The 24,896-nt window shown below is 41.7% G+C and overlaps 2 protein-coding genes across 6 annotated transcripts in view; both read right to left on the bottom strand.

Moving 5' to 3' along the window:
* The window catches only part of TG (thyroglobulin), a 162,476-nt gene extending 158,570 nt beyond the window's left edge, over window positions 1-3,906 (bottom strand). The window contains exons 1-3 of the mRNA XM_078393094.1: window positions 3,786-3,906; window positions 2,776-2,911; window positions 1,406-1,503 (exon numbers count right to left, since the gene is read on the bottom strand). Coding sequence (XP_078249220.1) covers window positions 1,406-1,503; window positions 2,776-2,911; window positions 3,786-3,906 — 355 coding nt within the window. The remainder of the gene's footprint in view (window positions 1-1,405; window positions 1,504-2,775; window positions 2,912-3,785) is intronic.
* Window positions 3,907-9,173: 5,267 nt separating this feature from the next.
* The window catches only part of PHF20L1 (PHD finger protein 20 like 1), a 61,759-nt gene continuing 46,036 nt past the window's right edge, over window positions 9,174-24,896 (bottom strand). For all 5 annotated transcript variants that reach the window (XM_020806418.3, XM_020806420.3, XM_078391659.1 and 2 more), the window contains 8 exons: window positions 22,930-23,034; window positions 21,807-21,971; window positions 20,426-20,607; window positions 18,604-18,703; window positions 16,137-16,332; window positions 15,399-15,768; window positions 12,484-12,649; window positions 9,174-11,230 (listed from right to left, as the gene is read on the bottom strand). In XM_020806418.3, coding sequence (XP_020662077.3) covers window positions 11,088-11,230; window positions 12,484-12,649; window positions 15,399-15,768; window positions 16,137-16,332; window positions 18,604-18,703; window positions 20,426-20,607; window positions 21,807-21,971; window positions 22,930-23,034 — 1,427 coding nt within the window. In that variant the 3' untranslated portion in view covers window positions 9,174-11,087. The remainder of the gene's footprint in view (window positions 11,231-12,483; window positions 12,650-15,398; window positions 15,769-16,136; window positions 16,333-18,603; window positions 18,704-20,425; window positions 20,608-21,806; window positions 21,972-22,929; window positions 23,035-24,896) is intronic.

Here is a 24,896-nt window from a genome sequence, read left to right as displayed (position 1 = left end):
ATCTACATAAAACATGGGCACAAGAGGCCTTCTTGTACTCTAGGATGTGGGAAGTTTTTAGTGGGAATTTTGTAGACTAAAGTTCCATCTTGTGGCTATTAAGGGATACTCAAGTGGTGTTTAGCATAATCAAGCTATTGTAGTATAAAGATGCATTGTTCTATGATTTTCTCTCTGCGCATGTGTGGAATGTGTAGACAAGATAAGTTTCTCGACGCCTCTTTGGCTAAAATCTTATCTTTATGCTAAAAATGCTAATGATGGTACTTAATAAAAAGACATGTCTGGGGGAAGAAGAAGGCAGACATCTTCTTCACCAGTGATATGCTTCATAACTAAAGACTGCAGTCTGTCTTTCCTTATCAGAGATCTCTCCCTGGTTTTAATGCAACTGCTGCTGGGCTGGTCCCAGTGGCGGTTCCCTGGGGATTTTTCCTACACTAGGGAATGCCCCCCCTTTTTTGCAATGTTGTTTTTTTTGTATTGTATGTGGGGGGACCTTGGCCAAGGCACTCTCAATGGGCCTGTCTTCGTCTTCTTGCTGTGTTGCTTTTCCTTGGCACTATTGGCTGCTCACTTAACAGAGAAGGAATAAAAGGGACATGGTGGCAATACAGAGAAAAGCAGCTGCAAGGAGAAGGGGAACCTATGATTGCAGGACACTTGTGGGATTGGGCTGGAAATAGGGGAGGGTATATGTTCATACTATAATTCCCAGAATCCCCCAGCTAATATGGCCAATGGATCCTAGGGCTTGCCAACCATGACATCCTTGGATAGTGGCCCTGCTTTCTTGCCTGATGCAAGACAAATCTATCCAAATGAAACAGGACATTTTCCACTTCAGTCTGATCGCTTTGGATGTCTCTGTGTATGGTTCACGAGATGCACAGTGGCAGAGAAAAAGGCAATTCAAAGGGTGATTAAGACGGCCCAAAACATCATTGGCTGTTCACTCCTCTCTTTGGAAGAATTGTATAAGAACAGATGTAGAGGAAGATATCTAACATACTGAAAGACTCCTCTCATCCGGGATATCAGCTCTTTAAACTATTACCATCAGGAAGGAGATTCAGGGTATTGAAAGCAAGGACAAGCAGATTCAAGAACAGTTTTTACCCAAGTGCAGTATTGAGTTTAAATGCGGGGCCATAGGTTTTTGGTGGAATTTTAATTGCTGAGAGAAAACGGGGTATCTATATTTGGATGGTGAAAGTTGTGTATATTTTAACTTTTTTTTATAGTGTTGTCCAGTTTTACCTTGGGGAAGAGCACCTCATTTCGTTGCACCCACTTGTGAGCGCAATGACAAATAAATTTCTTATGTCTTATGTCTTATGTCTTATGATGGTGCAAAGGAGGGTTTGTGTTTTAAATGAAAAAGGTACAACAATGGTTGACTTACAAGCCAAAGGTGATCCAGACTGCCTAGTGCCTGATACTTCAGCTCCTTTGTCATCTACACACCAGCAGACACCGCCGTTTTTATTACACTGTATGTTCCTAATAAAGAGAAGCAGAGATTTCCAGCACCGTTAGGCAAATATAGCTATATTTCAGAGGCTACAAGACTTTGGTGTTAGAGAAATCTTCAAGGACGACTGGACATCTTCCAAAAGGTAGCAGCCATAGTATCATTCAAGAAAGGTCAACAATCTAATCATAAAGGCAACCATTGCTATGTAACGGAAAAGGACTTGCATAGAAACTGAATGTAATAGAAACATGTCAAACTGTTTGTAAGTATATACATATCTACTGTAAATAGATAACATTGCAGTCTAAGGCAGCTAGCTCTCAAACACTTATTTGCCTAAGAGCAAACCTAAGGAAGGTTAAAACAGGAAGGCAGTAGAGTAAGGTGGGAATCAGAGTGACTGAAAATACTGGGCCACTTGAAAATGTAGGCAAAAGAACAACATTTTTGAATGTAAACTTGCATGCCTCCCTGCAAGCAGAAATCTAACACCAAAAAAGCAGGTGGGGCTGAAAATGTATCTGCCAGGAACATTAGGGTTTCTTCATTTTGTTTACCCACAGGAAGTTTTTGTTGTTTCTGTTTTAATGTGGGAAAGTGTTCTAAAGAGTTCCAAAGAGGCATATTCCAGTCTTCCATCTCTGGACCGGAATCTAGCTATACTATAGCATTACAGCAACTTAACACCTCTTTAATTGCCATGACACCATCTTAAAGAGTGCTGATATTTGTAGTTGGGTGAAACACTTAGAATTCTCTGCTAAAGAGCTCTTGTGCATTTCCCCGAACTACAGCATTCGAGTGCTTTAGCAGAGAACTCTACCTCACCAAACTACAACTCCCAGGATTCCATAGAAGGGAGCCTAGAGGCAGCATTAAACAAGTACAACACTTGAGTGTAGAAGCAACTAGACACCACCACTTCATTCTATGGTACATTGATCAGGCTAATGTGACAAATGCAGGCAAGACAGATTGGGAAGGGAAAGGAGACATAATCCAATGGCAGAGCTTAGAAAAGTTACTTTTTTGGACTACAATTCCCAGAATCTCCCAGCCAGCAAAAACCAGTAGAACACACTGGTCCCGGATTACTTGTATCTTAGTTATCAAGGGATGCTCTTTTGCTGCTGATATTTTGAGTCTGCAATACAGAGTTAGATGAACCAATGTGACTCAGCAGAGGGCATCAGAAAAAAAATTCTAGTAGCAGAGAGATACGGAGAGCTGGTCATGATTTTCTAGTGTCATCTTGTTCCCAATGTGCAAGTTCTCTGGCGCTGCTAGAAAACAGTTACCTGAACTGTCCATCTTCTGTACACTGAGGGATATAGTCTTCATTTCCCTTGAAAGCCTTCTCCCTCTGAAGCTCACAAGGCCGAAGCGGTTGAGTTTCTGCCTCATACTCTGAAAGGAGCAAAAAGGTAGAAGTCCCTCATAGCCCCATCACAATGAGCTAGCAGGGGTTATATGCTATCTCTCTCTCTCTCTCTCTCTCTCTCTCTCACACACACACACACACACACACACACACACACTTATATATCTATATATAAAAATTATCTTTGGCACCCAGCATAGTGTGCTTCCAAATACTGTACCAATGGAAGCTCTCACCATTATTTATTTATTTATTCATTTGTTTTATTTAAGACATTTATAGCCCTCTCTTGTTTCACAGAATCTCTGGCCGTGTTACAGAGCTCTATAAAACAATTCCAATTCTTAAAAAAAAAAAACCCTCTGGATTACAAATGTGGGATATTGTGCTTCTGTCTACATGATTCAAAACACCAGCAAATGGCCCGATATTGTATTGCCAGCAAGAAAAAGGATGCCAAGTTTTACCCAGCAGAGGGCAGCCTGAATGTTGATGACACCAATGGCAGAGGTATAGAAGAAGGTCTACAGGACATATTTCCCCTAAGCTGTGCTTGCCCATAACTCCCTTGGGGTTGCACACGGGCAGCTGACAGCCGGCTTGTTTGCTTCCAGTTTTGAATGAAGCCTTGCACACCCCTGCACACATGGAGCAAGGCTCCCGCACAACCGGACATAAACGTAGAGGGATGATTGTCTACAGGGTACCCTCTTTTGCTGACTACCATTTATGCTTCTTGAAAAACAGTCGTGACAATTGCTTTGCGTTTGGTGAGAAGTGGTGAACTGGTGCAAGAAGGAGTCAATTTCTGAGATTTTCAGTGGCATGATGTCCCTTGTTAAATGATTTCACTGGAGAGGGGCATGAGGTGACAACTGCTGAAGAGGAACTTAGAAGCATGAACGCCTATCTCTTCTCCATCATTACCATCCTGGTGACATGGATAAGGTGGCTTGTCCACCTTCAGATCTCCAGCCCACACCAGCAAGTGTACCAAAGAGGGTTGTAACCTGCAGCCCTCCAGATGTTCTAGTAGGCTACAAATCATATTGGCCACAGTCAGCGTGGCCGATGGCCAGGGGTCATGGGGTCCAACAGTAGGAGGGCCATGTGTTACCTACCCTGCAATGTTTGCTTATCATCCTATGGAAAGAAAATAAGTTCATTACTGTTGTAGCTGGCTACTGATCTTTAATGCAAAACCTCTTTTTTCATAATTGAATTGCTAATGTACTCTATACACGATCTACACCAATCATTTAATTATGAAAGCTCCCCTGGTTTCTTATGTGTAATTAAACCTGGAGCGACTCACTTCTCCTTTTAAAAAAAAACATACAGAAATTATATGTTGCCAGGGCATATTTTATGTTTTGCAAGGATTTCCATCTGATTTTCCAATTAGGCAAATGCAAAATGGTCTTTTATGCAGCGGGCTGGCACCTGAACAGGTAGAGACAAAGCCTAAACTGTACTATGCCTAAGTGCTCAGAGAATTCTATTATTTCACCTTCAGGAAGCCCTGGCATATAAAAGAATGAATGGAGTCTGACTTACCAAAGATGTTGGCTGATGCTATGCTCATAAAACAAAGAACAGCGCTGAAAAGTAGGGGGCTCATCAGGGATGTAGGCATTCTGCCCGGCACCTCCATGCTGGGCAGAGAAAATGTATCTTGTGCTGGTTTGGGCCACATTTATATAATGGCTTCCACTCGAATACTTTTTGCTCCTGAAATGGAAGACTAGTTGATCAAGGAGGAGAATGACGCAGGTTTTGTTTCCAAACAAGGCACAAGAGCCACCGAGCTGAATCATTCCCCCCACCTTGAATTTCTTTACAGTTTTTTGTACCAGGTACAAAAGTACATCCAGCCACTTCAAAGGGGAGTCAGCCCTAGAGAGGCATCAAGCATGAAACATGCGTAGTTTCCAGGGTTTGGTTTAATCAGCACCCCCTAAAAATGAGGGGGTGACAGGATAATACATATATTAAGTTATTTATGTTTGGCCTGTGCAAGTGTCCCTTAATCAGATTTGAAAAACAGGTATGGGCTTTGGAATGTATCCTGATTTGATGTGGAATGATTGGTGCCTTTATTATTATTATTATTTATTATTATTTATTTAATTTATATGCCGCCCACACTACCCAAAGGTCTCTGGGCGGCTTACAGCATTTAAAATACAATAAAGATATGTACAATTAAAATACAATTAAAATATATATAAAATTGCCATCAGACCCACAGTTAATATTATTTCAGTTTGCAAGCCAGCCTCCTATCGGTGTGCACCAGAAAACCAAAATGGTTCTTAGAACTTTGGTTGCTTCATCAGCACATGCATTTATAAATTGATCTACATTTGCATTCAGGTTCTATGCAAGCCCGAAATCAGCCACCAAGCTGAAACATTTATTGGTATTGCAACGATGTACATGGAATTCCAGAAAAACATCTACTTCTGCTTCATTGACTATGCAAAAGCCTTTGACTGTGTGGACCACAGCAAACTATGAAAAGTCCTTAAAGAAATGGGAGTGCCTCACCACCTTACCTACCTCCCAAGAAACCTAAACGTGGGTCAGGAAGCAACAGTTAGAACTGGATAGGGAACAACTGATTGGTTCAAAATTGGGAAAGGAGTATGACAAGGATGTATATTGTCTCCCTGCTTATTTAACTTATATGCAGAATACATCATGCGAAAGGCTGGACTGGAGGAATCCCAAACCGGAATTAAGATTGCCATAAGAAATATCAACAACCTCCGATATGCAGATGATACCACTCTGATGGCAGAAAGTAAGGAGGGATTAAGGAACCTTGTAATGAGGGTGAAAGAGGAGAGTGCAAAAAACGGTCTGAAACTCAACATCAAAAAAACTAAGATCATGGCCACTGGTCCCATCACCTCCTGGCAAATAGAAGGGGAAGATATGGAGGCAGTGACAGATTTTACTTTCTTGGGCTCCATGATCACCGCAGATGGTGACAGCAGCCCCAAAATTAAAAGACGGCTGCTTCTTGGGAGGAAAGCGATGACAAACCTTGACAGCATCTTAAAAAGCAGAGACATCACCTTGCCAACAAAAGTCCGAATAGTCAAAGCTATGGTTTTTCCACTATTGATGTATGGAAGCGAGAGCTGGATCATAAAGAAGGCTGACCGAAGAACTGATGCTTTTGAATTGTGGTGCTGGAGGAGGCTCTTGAGAGTCCCCTGGACTGCAAGGAGAACAAACCTATCAATTCTAAAGGAAATCAACCCTGAGTGCTCACTGGAAGGACAGATCCTGAAGCTGAGGCTCCAATACTTTGGCCATCTCATAAGAGAAGAATCCTTGGAAAAGACCTTGATGTTGGGAAAGTGTGAAGGCAAGAGGAGAAGGGGATGACAGAGGATGAGATGGTTGGACAGTGTCATCGAAGCAACCAACATGAATTTGACACAACTCTGGGAGGCAGTGGAAGATAGGAGGGCCTGGCGTGCTCTGGTCCATGGGGTCACGAAGAGTCGGACATGACTGAATGACTAAACGACAACATGGAATTTGTGGGGCTGGTACAAACTCAGCAAATTTGAACACTCATTCAAATAGCCACTGTGCCTGCCAGGGAAAGGAGCGGCTTAGATCACCTGGAGAATGCGTGGCTGATGGAAGTTATGCTTTGTGACATCTCTGTGGTCTTGGGCTAGCTGCAAGGTCCCAGAACACCAGGAGGGACAAGTAAATCACTCCTAATTATTTTACACAGTACTTAGAAAACCCTGGTATGGGCACTATAAGTGGAAGCTGACTAGCTGGCATGTAATTCTTCTTCTTCATGATATCCTAAGGAGGGGAGTAAACTTCCAACTTCTGGTCATCACGATTCTATCCAGATCTCACACGAACTGATCAAAATGTGGGCTTTTAATCTGGGCTTTGTCTGAATCTGGCGAATATTCCAAGTACATGTACACTTGCATCTAAGAGTATGATCCCAATAATTTTTAACACTAAAGATGTAATGGCATCGGATCCAATGGTTTCTTCCAACTAGAGTAGATATTGAGCCAACGGGACTTAACACAGCAGTAAAAGCCTTAGCTGCTGGCTTAGTGATTCCACCTCTACCATGCCCATGATTTAGCATAAGCAGAACTATCTCAGGCTTAATTCACTGCAGTAGCTTTTCATAGCTGAATCATATGAAGCTGCCCTACAGGGTTTTGTCGCTGATCTACCCAGCCTGCTATTTTCTGCTATAACTGTCTGTAAGCCTCCAGCATCTTGGGCGAAACTGTGTTCTCCAGCTGTGCTAATCAAGGTATTTTGAACTGGAAATAGCATAGATTAATCTTGGGACCACTTCCATGAAGGACACGCTTGCTTAACTTTCATTTCAAACCATATTACAGATTGTCAATACTGGGATAAACAACTGTCAAGTGTCAAGAGGGCCGGCTTCTGGGTCAACACAGGTTTTCAGCAGATAAGAACTGATGCTTCCTCTCTCTAATGAGTCAGCAAGAAAGGAGGAAGTGGTGTAAGCCCCAGAGTGAGGGTTGGGTGGGCTTCAGGGAAGCTTCAGGAAAGATTTATTTCTCACAGTAGCCTTCCCACCCAATTTAATGAAGTGTAATTGGCCGTGCTAATATATGGAATCATCTGCTAAGTGAACCAGAAACATTTTGCTGGGGACCACTTACATATTTCAAAGATTAAAATGCAACGCTCCTTTACCACAAAAAGCCTCATGAACGTGTATGAGGGTTACAAACACAGCCAACCTCGTATGCGAGGGCCTATAAATCCTGGCCAAGCAGCTTAAGGTTGAGTTGAAACCAGGATGTTGCTCACATAACGCTTCTGAATGAGTTGCATCTGACACATATAGATGGTGATGAGCATGACCATTTCCGAAAAATAATGTCCCATCTCAGTCCCTCCTTTTGCTAGATTCTCTGTGTTGTTTCTTATATTTGTCCGCACATGCTGTGGTGGATCTGCATAAGTACACATGCCAGTACGCAGTTTTCCTGACTGCATTTACTGACAGGAGCTGCCCTCTATCATGGAAAAGGAGGTTGAGTTCTGTATACAGAGTAAGCAGGAAGAATGATTATCAAAGAATTTGAAGACCCTGGATGGCAATCAGGAGACTGACTCCACATGTGGATTACAAACAATGGAACAAGGCATTGCTTCTGAATCACTGTGATATTTAATTGCATCCCAAAACAGGGACAACTGCCTTTTAAAAAAAAGAACAAGGTTCTTTGCAAACATTGGTGTATTTTTATCCCCAAATGGGCAAAACCTAGTGATTGTGGAAGCCACAAGCAGGTTATTCACTTATTTTTCAGCATCATCCAGGAGGACCAAATGTTATAGTCATGCTTTGCTCCAGAAATTGACCTACTCAAGCATTTTACAACATTGTTCTCTGAAGAGTTACAAACCATGTCCCAGTTTCGGCCATTTGTCATGTCGTTTTTCTTTTACCTGCGAAAATCGAGGTGGGGAAACCTGGTCTTGCCTTACCTACTACATTTTGCCATTCATGACACCCCTTCCAGTGAATGCAAAGTATCAGGACAAAAAAGGGTTTCATGCTGTTTCCCAGGAAAGCTTTATTTTGAGAAATAAAAGTGAATATTCTGGTTGTCAGCAGGTTGGCCATGTTGTAGGGTGAGGAAAAGGGACCTGGAATGGTCACTTAAGAGGTACAGGGAACAGAATGGCTAACACAAGGCACCTGGCTTCAAGGCTCCGGAATTCTCAGGGGGGTTAAATAATACCCCAGAAAGTCACTCAAATTTATATTTTAAAAAATCTGTCTGAATGAAGGTGAAATAAAACCAGCCAAAGGTAATGTCTCCGCTGAATCATTCATTCAATGGCAGCACTCGTCTTACATGCAGAAGAACAAAACTTCACACTTGGCCGTATCTAACCCAAAGGATGCCAAATTACAATGCTGGGAATACCCAATATTAGGAATGATGGAAAAATTGTTTGATTCATTCATATCAAAGTCCACAACCAAATATTCAGAGGTACATTCTTCAACATTCTGGATAGAAGTTCTAACTCGAATAGGAGTTCCAACTCCTGTCCTCTGAAGATGCTGGCCCCAGAGACTGGCAAAACATTAGGAAGAAAAACCTCCAGAACACAGCCTGAAAAACCTACAACAACCATCAGATCCCAGTGGTGAAAGCCTTCAAGAATACATTCTGAATAGCGTATTTAGAATCACATGTGGCAATCTTTAATTCCTTTAATCCCTCCCCTTTAAGGAGATGAACGAGAAGAGTTGAAGAATGAAGAATATGCAGAATTGTTTAATAAACAGCTTTACATACAGTACCTTACATATAGAACAGTGTATCTGCAAATTTAAATACATTTGTAATGTACAGTGGCTTGTACTCTAATCCAAGGGGAGCTTCAAGTTTACTGCTCATCACACACTTCCCATACTTTTCTATACAGATCGCCAGCACTGAAAAAGTCATCTATGGAGGCATAAAGAGTTCAAGTATTTTGTGCTGTCTTCACTCTTCTGGAACAGTCAATATTTTTCATTTTTTTTAAAAAAAAAATTTATTTTATTTTTTTTACAAATTTCAAAACCTGTACATACATTATTTCCATCTTCTTTCTTCTTTTAGAAATTGTTTGTTAAAAGGTAACATTTTATAAATATTTTGTCACCAAGATCTGACGTCTATTGTAATAAAACTAGACTTGCCAATAGAAATCTGTCTAGAATGCAGTATGCGCATGTGCCTTTCACACACATACATGCATATGTTGTAATATGTGAATTATACCACTGGGTACAGCAAGAATGCAGACCAACAAAGGTAAAATGAATCTGGACCTGGTCCAGAAACTTTTCTTTAAAAAAAAAACGGCAACTAGGTTGACTTTGGTTTTACATAGCTTTGCCCAAATGAGAACTGAATGCTTCTAACAGATAATGGGTTTTCATTATAGCCACTTTAGAAGGGAGTGATCTCCAAACAATGATTTCATGATGAGGAGCGACCCAGAAGGTCACTCCATGTTCCAGACTGTGTGGGAATTTTTTTTTTATTTGGACAAGGGCAAAAGTAGTGCTCAGCCATTCCAAGTGCTATGACGTACAACCCAGTCTACCTCACAGGGAGTTTTCTGCATATTTCTCCCCTTCCCCCCCCTCCAAAAAAAATCCATTTATGATTCCCCCTGCCCAAAGGAGTCTTAGAAATGTTAAACATTAGATGTGGCCTTATTTGATTGCCAACCGCTGTCATTTTGGATGCTCATTGTCATTCCTCAATCCAGCTGAGGATAATGAATACTTCCAGAGTGCTAACGTTAATCAGTTCAATTCCGGGCATGTTTACGAAATCTAAGAATGGTTGAAGAACCTTCAAAGTGAGATGGTGGACATTTCAATTTTGGCTGACACAAGGCTGAACTAGGTACACTTCGGAATAGCTCGCCGGCAGATATACTGAGGATTCTGCTGAGAGGTGGGGCCTGGGAAGAAAAGAGAAACACACTTCCAAGTGATGCATGCTCTTGTTTTCAGTGGTTTCTGAAAGTGTTATTTGGCACTTCTCCTCCTCCTCCTCCCATTTTTTCTAAGAAGGAGCACAGACGCAGGGAAGATTTTGTTAGAAAAATAATATTCATGGAGAGGCCACCGCAGAAAAGTCTTGTTTTTAAAAAAAGAAAGAAAGCTACTATTTGTCATATCCGCCACACAAGGACAAAATAGGCATTGGTTCAATTTTCCATCCTTCGAGATAACCAGCAGGAAGATGTTCTTAGATCAGCGCTGAAAGGAAACATTGCAATTCATTCCTTCATCCAATGCAGCTTACTTTAGCAGGCATTTAAACAACTCAATAGTTTTGAGGGTTTCACCCCCTAGCACAGTCTGTAAAAACATATAAAACATTTCTTTGTAGAGATTTCTGCATCACTGTATATAATATAGAGAGAGAAAGAGAGAGAAGAAGAAGAAGCAATCACAGCATTGGTTTCACCAGCTTGCAGATCTTATTGGTTGGATGGCTGCAGTTTTCTTCTTTCTTTCCTCTAGATCTTCAGCATCCTGAGAGAGCCAGCACAGAGCAAGGAGTCGCGTTCAGACATCTTTTGATAAACTACCCTTTCAACAGTCTTGTGGATCCTACGAAACTCATTATGACAGTCTACTTGTATCCCTCGCCCTTCCTTTTGTCATACTGAACAAAGGGTCGCTATTTGCTGGACTTTCCCCATGTCTGATATGAGCTGCTTGATTCGGCGCTTGAGCTGAGGCAGTCGTGCGAGTGGATCGGGAGGCTCCAGTTCTCCAGTGAAGTCAAGCCAACTTTCTAATACTACAGATAAAAACAACATATATTCAATTAGACAGAATAATACTCTGACTCCGGGGAGGGAATAATAGTAAGCTATGAGGCAGTATTAGGAGTGCAACTTCTCCCTAACCCCTCCTTCTTTGATAATGGTCACCAGGTTGCCTGCATAAAATCCCTTCCATTTCCAACTAAGCACACACCAAGTTGCAACAGCTGACCAAGAAACTATGGTTAGTATTAATTAAGGCTTACACAAATAAACATGGCTTGGGAAGCATGGTTTGATCTTGGCTTAGCTTGTTGAAAAAATACAGGTAGTATGAAATACCCACAATTTGGGTTCAGATGCAACAGCAAATTTCAGGATGGCAAAAATGGAAAATGCAGTCATATGAGATAAGGAGATGGTAGGAAGGAGCAAAGCTTGCTTCTATGATGGCTTTAGAAATAACTTAGAACATCAGATTTTCTTTACAAACATCCACCAACAGGCTGCCATTTTTTTGATAGAAAGACTAAAAAGAGTTCCATTAGATCTATTTTTCAAAAAGTCTAGTCCCGGGGAGGGGTGCTTTCCAGACTTTGGAAAAGAGCTGGGCACAAACCTAAAAAGGAACCAGGAAGTTTGTTAAAAATTGCTGGTTTCTTGATTTGGGTCAGTTCAGTTTCATCGGACCCTGTGATCCCCAAATGACCCAAACCACAAACTTTTTCAGCAATTTTAACAAACTTCCTGGTTCATTCCCACTGCCTCCACCCTCTTCCCAGTGCCCTGTCACCTCCCTCCCTATGACAGGCAGACCCATGCGCAGAGACAGCTGGCCCAGCTCCACCATCTTTCAAGATGGTGGAGGTGCAGTAAGAGGAGGCGGCAGCCAGACAAGGTAGGGAGGTGAGGGGGGGGGTCAGTGAGGAAACAATGGGGTCAGTGGGAAGAGGGTGGGGAGAGTGGGATGGTGGAGGGGGTTTAGTTTAATTTTTTTTAAGTGTGATAATGTTTTTTTAACGAACTAATTCATGGTTTGTTTTTTAAAAAGTTAAGATGGTTCATAATTCCTCAGTAGCCACAAACCACCATGAACCACCATTTTTGTGGCTCGCTACTTTGGAAAATCCACTTTTTTACTGCTAGTTCCTGGCATCCGCCAGTCAACATGGCCACTGGCTGCGCTGTTGTTGTTGTTGTTTTTTTAATGAACTTTTCCAAAGTTCAAGCCTATGGGACGGGGAGGATTAGAAATTAAATCTACATTCTCAGTGATTTTGATAATTACCATCCACTTCCTTTTCAATCAGATCCATCCTATTTGTGACTTCGTTCTGTACATTCTCTATGTGGGTGAGGAGGTTTAGCTGCCACTGAAGCCGAGAGTCCACATGTTCTTCGGTGCCTCTTTTCTCATTAAATACAAACACAGTGTTCCCTTCAGCAGAATGCCTCTATATTACCAGAAAAAAAACAGGACAAGGTTAGCAGAAAAAGCTTAATCACAAATTGAAGCTGGAATTGCACAAGATCCTTCCACAGCCAGGTCATGGTTGAAGCCACTTGCATACAGCTGCCCGAGTGTGATTAAGCAGAACGGCGGTCTCGGAATGACACAGCAGAATGAGAGGGCAAGCAAGGTGATCTTTCTGCTGCCAAACCATACTTTAAGGCAAATCATAACAAAGGCTATTAAAGCACAGTCATGCCCCTGATAACCAACGTTCTCCAATACTGTACACTCGGGATCTAGCAATACAGGCTAGCAGTAAAAGTGTAGGACACACTCAGCAACTTACGTCTGGACTCCACTAGTTTTCAAGTTCTGACCAGAGTTAGGTATATGCTTAAAACTTTTCCAGTTTATAATCAAAAAGGCCTCTAATGAATTCGCCTAGGCTTTATTATCTTAGAGGAGGATATGAAACGCAGATACTTAAGTTTGTTTCATTATTTTCTTTATCTATTCATTTTTAAAAAGGCAAAATACTTGCCCTTTGTAAGCAAAAGACTGAACATATATGATCAACATGTCCTATGACGTAAGAATATCTGCACATCTGCAGTAGTCTTCAGCCACAGCAGCATATCATGCCTTGACTCGCATTTCCCCTGCTTCCCTGTCTGCAACGATAACACTCCTTGAGGCGCCAACACTTTATTAAAATGTGTATTTGATTCAGAGCTCAGAAAAGTTAATTTGAAGGACTCCAGTTGCCAGAACAGGGGAGGGGGGATCTCTTGCAATTCAGGGAATCCCACACAAAATTCTGGGACTCGAGAGAGGAGAAAACTGAGAGGAAAAGAGATGTCTGCTGCCATTGCCTGTGTCACCCCATGTGGTTTGGCTGCCAAAAAAGAAAAGGGATTGTTCCCTTGGTTGCACAGCTTCTCAGTGGGAGGGCAAGTTCAGGGAGAGGTCTAATGGGATAGCAAGACTATCTCATTCATAGACTAATGAGATTTCCCAGGAAGCAGGGGGAGTAAATGGGCATTTCCTTCCTCTCTCCAACTGAACCACATGGAGAGAAAGACAGCAGAAATGGAGAAAGATATCTCCTTGGCTTTCTGGTTTCTCCCAGTCCCACAAATGTGCCAGCCGGGGTGGGGTGGGGGTGTTCTAGGCAACTTCTAGGGCTGGAAGATGTTCATAGCATCGCTATGAATCAGAACAAGATTGACTTCATTTACTTAAGACTATCTCCAGAACTGTCAATGTTAAAAGAGTCTGCAGTGGCGGCTCTCTCTCTTTTCCAACAATGTAGGGCCCCCATTGGACCACAAAAGATGGTCAGAGCTTTGAGTTCACACTTTTGGGACTTACCTTGTCTGTGATGGAGTATCAAAAGTTTCTAACTTCTCAGAGGTCACGGGGACTACCTTTGATGAAATGGGATACCACTGAGGCCCATTTCACTGCAGGCGCATCCCTCTTCCATTATATCCCAAGACAACATGCGGAAAAGATGCCAGTTACGACTTCCCCCACTTTTCTCTCCCACCTCCTCCTCTTGCATCTTGTCATAGAAAGGCAGCAGTTTAGCTATCTGGGCTGGGAAGCCAGAGGTTGGGAGTTTGATTCCCCACTGTGCCTTCTTGCAAGTAGAATCAGATTGTGTGCTTTGGGCAAGCTGCACAATCCCAGGATGCCCCCGGAAGAAGGCAACAGCAAACGACTTCTGAATGCTCTCTATCTGGAAAACCGTGGAAACAGCAACCATCAGTCAGAATTGACCCGATGATACATCAACATTATTCTCAAAAGCCTGCACACTTCTTATGCTTTTCGGCTTGGCCTGGCAAAGGTAACAACCTCAGTACAGATTTTGAAATTTGCTTTGTGTCAACCCAGCATTTTCTGCTTTTGTCAATACCATATCTATTTCACAAGACACATTTTGCTATGTGCATCCAGCCCAGAAGAGTTACCTGTCCAGAAAAATCTGTGTCCTACCCAGGCTGTTCATATGCCCATGATCCATTACAGGAAAGGATAAACAAGTCTAAGGTTGTATTGATTCAAGTAACCCAATGAAGTGTGAATAACAATAGAAGAGTTTCCAGAATGTCAAGGTTCATCTAGTTGTTCCTTCTGAACCTACCAGATGAACATCAAGTGAGGCTTCAATTTGCACACCGGACTCTGAAATGCACAGCCAGAAACACAGTGATCTTTGATAAAAGAATCCTGAAACCTTATTATGATAATTACACAACTGATGCTACTTGATCAGCTAGACTGGCAGGAAACCAGAGTAAAAGTTAAAGCCACTGTACACATGAGTTACAGGAAGATCTGCAACAAGGCTGGTCAGCCTGTGTGTGTCTGAAAGCCATTTTGCCCTCCCTTAGATATTGGACAGCCCCCCCCCCCCCTGCAAAATTGCAAATGTTGAATCCTTATCTCATTTTTTTTGATTGGGTAGCCTCCCTGGTAGATAGTGGAAATGCTGTAAATGCAATATATCTTGAGCAAAGCTTTCGACAAAGACCTCAGAGAGACCTCCAGAGGAGTAGCCATGTTAGTATGTTACAGTAAAGATTATGAAGAATCATATTGTACTTGAAATCTGAAACCAATTATTACAACAGAAGCGTCTGTGTATTAGAGCCCACTTTATCAGCAGCAACAATGCATTCAACTCTTCTCTAGGGTGCCGCAGCACTATCCGGGAAGTTATCCAGACAAATGGTTGGTTTTACCTGATGGCGGAAACCATCTTCTTTAGATGTATATTGCAAACAGTTTTTATCCTCTAAAAGAATTTCCTGATCATCCTCAAAACTGCTGGCATCGTCTTCATCTGAGCTCATGGGACCCATCATCAATCTGCAATCCGAACCAAAACTCTGGGGTTTCTGGTAACTGTGTTCACTTGTAATGTATGTTTCTTCTTTCTTCTGGGGTAAACTAGGGGGCTGTTTATGGTTTTGACCATAACACGTCCTTTCAGGGGGGTTAGTGGTATCTGGCACAGCCAGTACCCTTCTTTCTACTCCAAGAGTTTTTTGGTCTTGATCCTTCCTCACACCTGCACAAGCCCACAGCTGAAGGTCAGGGTGATGCTTATTCCTGGGTGGAGAGAAAAAGGAAATTTGGGGTCAAATTTCAGAACTGGAATCAATTTAAGCACTGTCTTAAACAAGAGAAGTCGCAACCCGACAACAACGACCTTGAAGTAAGATTGTTTTAATGGAATACATTTGGATGAACATTTTGTCATCACATGACACAAAACTCCAAACAACTGCACACTGGAAGTGATCACAGTTTTGCCGAACCACTCCACCCATGCAACTTGACAGCAAAGTCTTTTTTCTTTTCTTTTTGTTGTTGTTCTATTGAGAGAGAAGATGAAAGAATTTCTTGTCCTCATCTTTATCAGGGGACAGCAAGATAAGCAAGAGAAAGCCATTTGTAACACCAGAACATACACTTACTTCAGGATCCCAATCTTCAACTGAAGCCCACGCAGGATTTCAGTAACACCATAAACATCAGCCAGGAGGTGGTGTGTTGACACTATCTTTTTGGCATTTAAATGAGAATAGTTCTCTTTTAAGAATGATAGACCACACATGTGGCCATTATTCAACCAGTCTTTATCGTAGAGATATTTGGCACTCCATCTCTGACCTAGAGACAATACATGAGAATCCCATGTCATGCACAAAAAGTCACTCCCCAAACCAATTTCTCTCTATTGAAGAGTGAACAATCACACTGCGCAAAGCATGTTTTCAGTACATGAGCAAAACTGTCTAAGCCACGCAGTCAACAAGTGACAGGGTTGTAGTTATAGGTACTAGGGGGGAAAGTTAATTTGTTTACCACGAATGGCATAGTCACAGAGCTATTTTATACATGTATTTTATTTATTTAATATTCCAGTTAGAAGAATCTCTGAATTGGAAGAAAAGATGTGAAGTTGCAAAAAGGTTTCCTATCATTTCCCTGACTTTCGTATCTATGCCTGAGTCATCCGTAACGGGTTGTATCTGCCTCCCTTGTCATCTTGTTTTGCATCACCAGGATGTTCCTAGATCTGATGCTACACTGAGAAATCGGGTTTTTACAAACTGTACCTGGAGAAATTCACATACTTTAATACATTTTTTTAAAAACTGCTAAAATGAATGCACCCATTACCAAGACCAAAAGAGGTATATTTTATACAAAGTTTTGATGTGATGCTCATAAGCTTTCTGAAATAATATTATCACTTGCTTAGATGGCCTTTACCAGAAAATTTTAAAAAAAATTAAGCAAGCATATTCTCTTTTAGCAATTCCTTTTAAAATGTTATATCTAAGGATCCTGCTGAACTATGTGCATGCACAGCTGTCTTCCTCCTCCGCGCAGCAATCGCATTAGGTTCTGGTTGCAACAGAACCCAGTGCACGCCCCATCCAGCGGGGCTGAAAATGAGAGGGTATGTTGGTTATATCCCATGTCAACTAATCATTAACTGCTCTTTCCCAGAATTCATTGTACAACTCGCTTAATAGAAACATATGCTTCAGTTTCTAATTTCTTGCAAGCACTAATCTGGCGGCCATTATATTCATAATTAACTCTCTCTCTCTCTCCCCCCCCCCCATCACTGGCTAGCCCCCACCCCCGGTGAACTTTCAGGTAGCAATTAAAGACACTGCTTTTCAGGGAGGTTTTCCACACTGAATCTGGCTGACCATCTTCTTCCCTTTTTCTTTCTCCTCCTCCTCTTCTTCCTTCCCCTCTTTTCATCCATCTGCTCTGGGATTAGTTGGTGCCATCTGGTTCTTGCTATTGGTTTTAATATCTCTATTTTTATCTTTGTTTCCTATTTTATGGGTTGTAACTTGCCCAGTGTAGTGTTGTGACACTCACGGGAGCGGGATACAAGCTGAATAAATAAATGAAAATAAATAATCACATTGTTCTTCATTAATAAGTAATAACGCCATTTTTGGTGAAATGTCCATTGTTATTTGTACAATTTCTCCCCATTTCTTTAAATACCAACTTCCAAAATTTCAGTACTTCTTCACACTCCCACAACATATGGAAATACTGTATTTCCTTAAACAAATCTTAAACCATACAGTGGAGTATCAACTTACGTTCGACCCCACTTACGTACTTTTCGACCTACGTACTTCCCCGGCCTCAAACTTTCACTTCGACTTGCGGCCGGAGAATCGACCTATGGACCAGAAGGGGGAGGCGGGGAAAGCGCCAAATTCAAATTTGGCGCTTTCCCTGCCTTCTCCTTCCAGTCCGTAGGCCGTAGGTCGTGCCTCTGGATGCCTTCCAGGGCTTCTCTGCCGCCATGAGAGGCATCTCGGAGGTCCCCCCCACAGCTGCCACTGCCGCCGGGAGCCTTCAGCACTCTCAGAGGGCTTCCTCCAATGTTGGGGGGGGGGGGAAAGCCCTTTGAGAGCTCCGAAGGCAAAAAGGCAGGGAGAAAGGGCTGGAAATTCGATGTTGGGGGGGGAAGCCCTTTGAGACCTCCGAAGGCTCCCAGAAGCAGCCGCAGTGGCTGGGGGGACTTCCAGATCCCTTCCAGGAGTCTGAGCATGGCCAGGATCGCCCAGCGCGGCTCCCAGCAGTGGTGGCGGGGGGGGGGGGACCTCCAAGAGGCCTCCCATGGCGGCGGGGAAGGCAGATACAATAATCTACTTATTTTAGCTCTTCTATCACAATTACAAAATTAGTTAATTATATGTTGCCAATTTTTTATTTCTGCCTGCCTCCCTTATTTATACTAGTAACATCCACCAAAAAATAATAACAACTTTGTTAAAATCTTCATTTATACAGTGCAATTTGATCAAACCAGGTTCTTTCCACATACAGTACTCCTTTAATATATTTTGAAATATAGAGCCTAAGACTTGAGAAGTTAGTTTCAAATTTTACTCATACCAGGCGGGTCCCTGCAAATGTAGCAGATGTACTGCTCGGGAATGCTGTCTTCAAACAATCCCATACACACACTGTGTTGCCAGCACAGGCATTCTTCACACTGTGATGATGACAAAGAAATAACAGTGCATGAAATGGGGAAAACACCTGTTCAAACAGTTGCAAAAGTCAAAGCACAGGAGACATTAATTACTATGCTAAGGAGTCATATGAAAAGAAACTAAAGCACCACATTCAGGACGTCATGTAAAAGGGTGCTGTGTAACTGAAACAGAAAGGGAAGCTCACTGTGGAGTTGGGTCTCTCTCTCTATAGTACAGAGACCAGCCACATGTACAGTGGTGCCTCGCATTATGACGTTAATTCGTTCCAGCGAAATCGCTGTAGAATGAAAACGTCGTAATGCGAAAATAAAAAGCCCACTGAAACGCATTGAAACCCCTTCAATGCGTTCCAATGGGTTGGAAACTCACAGTCCAGAGAAGATCCTCCATAGAGAAGCCATTTTCTGTGGCTGTCTTGTGAGGAATCCATCCCAGAAAACAGCGGGGAGCCATTTTATTTACCCAGCGGCCATTTTGAAACCGCCGATCAGCTGTCCGAAAATCGTCATTTCGCGAAGAATCGGTTCCCGAAGCAGGGAACCGATCATCGCAAAGCAAAAAAAAACTCTATTCAGACCATCATTTTGCAATCGCAAAAACGTTGTCATAATGTGGTTTCGTCGTAATGCGGGACAATCGTAAAGTGAGGCACCACTGTATCCTGTCACCCCCCCCCAGTCATCCATATGGGTCATCCCAGTAACCCCAAATTGGATGATGCTCAGAGAGTCCTTTTGTGCCCATTAGAATGCATGAGGGGCAATTTTTCATGTGTTAGGAGGTCCCCAGCACCACTGTTCACTACACCTTAAACCTCTTATTAATTTGTGTGTTTTTTTTTTTAAAAAACATACAAGTCGTCACTATAAAGCAGTGGTTCCCAACCTTGGGTAACCCAGGTATTCTTGAAACTGCAATTCCTAGAAGCCTTCACCACTAGCTGTGCCTGTTGGGGTTTCTGGAAGTTGCAGTCCAAGAACACCCTTGGGTGCCCCAAAGATGAGAACCACTCCTATAAAGTATTCTGGTCAAAAATAGTCTAATGATCTTAGCATTTCCATTTGTTTTTAATTCTTCCAGCCGCCCCGAGTAGACATGGTCTAGAGGGGCAGGGTAAAAATCAAATCAAATAAATAAATAAATAAATAAATAAATAAATGTCTCAAAAACATGTCCGTAATTTTAAATTGTGCCATGCTCTGATACGAATAAAGAAAGAAAGCAAGATAATGCAACCCCAATTTTGTAAGAAAAACTTTTGAGGGCAGGATTTGTAAGAAATATGGGTAAAATATTTTAAATGAATGAATGAATAAATAAATAAATGTCCTACTGTTTGGCAACTTTCAACTGACTGTTGTTTTTTCCATACAAGAGCCAAAAACTACACGAGGGGAACGCTGGCTATTTTAATGCAGAGTGAAGGTCTATGGTGCACATGTATTTTGGCACATCAGGCAGAAAAATCTCTGCAGTCCCCTCTTTACATTTCTAGTAAGAAAAGCACGTGCCAAAATTAAATAACTGACATTTTTTGACACTGAAAACCTGCTGGCTGATAGTTGCCATATCCCTTTTTTTAGAGCAATCTACAAAAACTGAATTAAGATACGCCGTTAAGTTAAAGCAGCCCATGCCCTAATGGCAGTATAAGTTATTTCTAAAGCCATTGCAGAAGCAAGTTCTAGAGATATGTGAAAAAGAACAAGACTCCTTACCTGAATCATGAAGCCATTTTCTTCATCCATTTCGCAGATACACCTGACAATTTCATTGAGAGTATCTTCTTCATCCTGAGATTCTTCAAAATTGGTTGAATCAAAGTCCTGATGATATTCATCTCCACTCAGCAGCAAACTCTCCGTAGAAGAGTCATCCAAGAACTCCATATCAGAAAGGTCTGAAATCCAGAAGCAGGATAAATAAATGAAGGTATAAAATCGGTAGGTAGCACAGGATTTACAAATGAAATAAAGAGATTTTGTCCAGAGCAGTCTGCAGATGGCATACCAAGTATTACTGTAACAAAAAGCCTGATTTGTGCTTGCCAACCACATGGTTCTTGACACTGGGGGCACCTGGGAAGAAGCTACGGCAAATGACCTTGGCAATCATGTTGGTTCTAGTGGGAGCAATAGGTTGTTGAATGCTAACCTGACTTATGATTATTTTAAGACTTGCTACACACGAAGTAAGCTAGCTGTGTCTGGCTAGAGTCAGAGACCTTGAATCTGATTCTCCACCATGCTTCCTAAGAACAGAGTTCCCTGTTTAGTCTTAGGCAAGCTGCACAGGGCGCTTTCAGAAAAAGGATAAACCACTTCAGAGTGTCCTATACCTAGAAAACTCCGGGAAGGTTCACCATGAGTCAGAATCAACAAGACAACACATAATTCTTATTAATTATATACACATCATTTCCCTCTCCCTTCTCTCATAAATCCATTAAATTGTGTCTTTCGAATTCTTAATGGGAACGTATTTTGTACTAAAAATAAAGAGCAGGAAAGAAACAAAGTTCTTATAAATTTACTGGGAATAGAATAAACTACAGAAATTAGGAATCACATCTGAACAAACTGAGAGCTTGAGATGAGACAGGCAATGAGTTTCTCATGTAGATTCAAGCAAGCAACTGCCAAGGGAGCTGTGGCCTTTAGATCTGACTTTTTTAAAAAAAAAACATTGGCTAAACAGGCACACATATATATCATGAAAAAACACGACTGTCAACTTGATATGGGGATATTTGTATTCGTATACGAATATCCCCATCTCTACCGTCAACAGTCACTGGAAAAGGTAATAATGCTGGGTAAATCTGAACACAGCAGAAAATGAAAATGAAACATGAAATGTATTGACTCAGCAGAGGAAGCCACAAACTTTACTTTGCAGGACTGAGCAGGGCTGTTAAAAATAAGGTATTTTGGAGGTCTCAGAGGTCATAGGATTGCCATAAATTGGAAGTGATCTAACACTACATAAAAACAACAATCGGCAGATGTCTTCAGTAGTTATTACTTCATTTTTTTTTTTAAATTGAAGGTCAAATCTACTGTGAAGCGACAGAATATCGTAAGAGGACAGCAAACCTACTTTCGCCACTAAGGTCGACAGACAGAATAGCTCTTGGATATTGACAAGATGTGTTCTTCTCTGTCACTGTGCTTCGTAGTGTCAAAGAACTCCCCGAAGACCTGGTGAGTGGAGATGAGCACCTGTCCAAATACTCGAGAGAACTATCTTCGAAATCTGAATAATCTGTAAAACAGTAACATGCAGAATATGGCTACACGGTACGATTCACCAAGAATGTCCTTCAATTTTTTTTGAAGGACCCCAAAGACATGAGATAACAACAGAATTAACTGGTTTGATAGCAATTGGCACTTCTAGTTTCTTAACATGACAAACAACAATTTGTTACTTTAAACTCAGCCACGCATAAATGGTGCTGAAGTGATTCATTATGTTTGTTTGCAGAATAGCATCAACCCATAAACAATCTCAAAACTGGGCATATTTAGAGAAGCAGGTGTCTTGCGCTTCCTTTTTCAGATTTCAGGTGACAACGTGTGTTAATATGGTGCTTTATTGACATGTGAGCCATACCGAGTCCCTTCACCCGGAGAAAGGCAGCATTAAAAAAAGCAACAAATACATTAATAAAATAAATAACTTCCACACTGTCACCGTCAGAGTTACGAGAGCCACTTAATTATCTGTAGAACTGAAAAAAAATGTCACTAATCAGGTGTGCAAATGCGTTGTTAACAAATTAACCTGATTCAGAAGCAACTGACTTAAGGTTTCACTCATGTAAATGTGCCAAATCGGTTTCACAAGATGGTTCAGCATCCACCCACTCACCAAAAGGCAAAATGGGCAGGTGAAACTGCTGAGATGGTTAGGAGCAGCCCACTGCTATTCAAAGAGTAAATATTAAAGAACACATCCTTGACCAAGCCTGCCTATGTAATACACACTAACCAAAAAATCAACCAGATGCTGTACTTCCACACCAAGACACAAAGCTGAAGTATACTTCAATTAATAAGCGGCACATAAGCTAACAAAGCAAACCATTACATTACAAAGTTCAAGTTGTATTTAACATCTGTAACACATGCAAACAAACAGCGTATTAGCAATTGTCTGGAGGCGCAGACAGAAAAACCAGAGGGTCTTCCCCTCTGAATCTCACGCATTCAAATTGTACCATGTTGTTTTGATTTCTTCTTCTTTTTCTTCTTCTTCTTCTGTTTGGACTTATGATCCTTTTCCTTCTTTTCTTTTCTTTCTTTATCTTTCTCCTTCTTTTTACCTACATTGCAAATTGCAACGAATGTTATTAAACAAAGGATAATAGACAAAAATAAAATTCAATTGGTTGTCAAAATGAGGTCAAACCCTCGCTGAGCATGGAACTGTATCATTAATTATTTAAGTGCTAAATAAGCACTTTTAATTTTTACATGTTAGAGGCAGCAGAGAGGTAGAGGTTTAAAAACAATCTTAAACCAAGCACTGGTATTGGGGAAAAAATCTATAAGATCAGTGAAACTGAACAACTGTGACACTAAGGATGGTAAGAATTCCATATCTATTGTTTCAGAATGAGCATGGCCAGCTTCTGACAAAATCTTCTAAACAGAAAAATAAAGGAAAGCACCATGTCAACAACGTTCTTTTCCTGATATGAGTATCAAGCCTTATTCTAATTTCTCTTACCCTTTTTATTTCAATGGCAACAAACATTAGAGATGGGAACAAACCACCAGTTTCAGCGCTTTGTACTGGTTCGTTTTTCATCCAAAGGGTTTGGCGTTTCCCTGCCCCATCTCCTCCAGTGAGCACCCACGAAGAGAGGAGGAAGGGCTCGTTGTCGTCGTTTAGTCGTGTCCGACTCTTCGTGGCCCCATGGACCAGAGCATGCCAGGCCCTCCTATCCTTCACCGCCTCCCGGAGTTCCGTCAATTTCATGTTGGTTGCTTCGCAGACACTGTCCAGCCATCTCATCCTCTGTCGTCCCCTTCTCCTCTTGTCTTCACACTTTCCTAACATCAAGGTCTTTTCCAAGGAGTCTTCTCTTCTCATGACATGGCCCAAGTATTGGAGCCTCAGCTTCAGGATATGTCCTTCCAGTGAGCACTCAGGCTTGATTTCCTTTAGAATTGATAGGTTTGTTCTCCTTGCAGTCCAGGGAACTCTCAAGAGCCTCCTCCAGCACCACAATTCAAAAGCATCAATTCTTCGGCAGTCTAGGAAGCACCAAACACCTCAGTTCAGCTGATAAATGAACCACCAAAAAACACCAAAATGGTAATTTGTGCCCATCTCTAAAAAAATACACTTGAGAAAAAAGGTTTGCAAACACAACAACATTGCTTTTCTTGACTCCTTCACATGAATGCACCATTTCAATATTTAAGCAGCTCACCACTCTTTCAGTAAGTTTGATGAGCTCACTCCACCTGTTAAGCAGGAAGCTCTCATAGACATGTACCAACAATTTTTGGACATTTACATACAACTTTTCTGTGTTATCCATAAAGGAGTTGTGCTAAACCTGAAGTGGAATTTTCTACACATAAACTTGCAGATGGTTTGAATTTTTGTTGTTGTTTAGTCGTTAAGTCGTGTCCGACTCTTCGTGACCCCATGAACCAGAGCATGCCAGGCCCTCCTGTCCCCCCCACTGCTTCCCGGAGTTGGGTCAAATTCATGATGGTCGCTTCGACGACACTCTCCAGCCATCTCGTCCTCTGTCGTCCCCTTCTCCTCTTGGCTCCACACTTTCCTAACATCAGGGTCTTTTCCAGGGAGTCTTCTCATGAGATGGCCAAAGTATTGGAGCCTCAGCTTCAGGATCTGTCCTTCCAGTGAGCACTCAGGCTTGATTTCCTTCAGAGTGGATGAGTTTGTTCTCTTTGCAGTCCAGAGGACTCTCAAGAGTCTCCTCCAGCACCACAATTCAAAGGCATCAATTCTTCGGCAGTCAGCCTTCTTTATGGTTCAGCTCTCACTTCTATTTTAGTGATCCAATAAAAGGTATCACCCAGGCATCACTGTGTAATCTTTAGGGACCAGACAACCTTTTCGTTGTTCTCCTAAATTATATCAAAACTTTCTACCCTTGCTTTTCTCCTTTCTTACTAAATTTTGCATGTATTTGAAAACTGCCAG

Source organism: Pogona vitticeps, chromosome 4, assembly GCF_051106095.1.
Source record: "Pogona vitticeps strain Pit_001003342236 chromosome 4, PviZW2.1, whole genome shotgun sequence".
NCBI lineage: Eukaryota > Metazoa > Chordata > Lepidosauria > Squamata > Agamidae > Pogona > Pogona vitticeps.
Note: the sequence above shows the minus strand (reverse complement) of the source record. Positions and strands in the feature narration are given on the sequence as shown.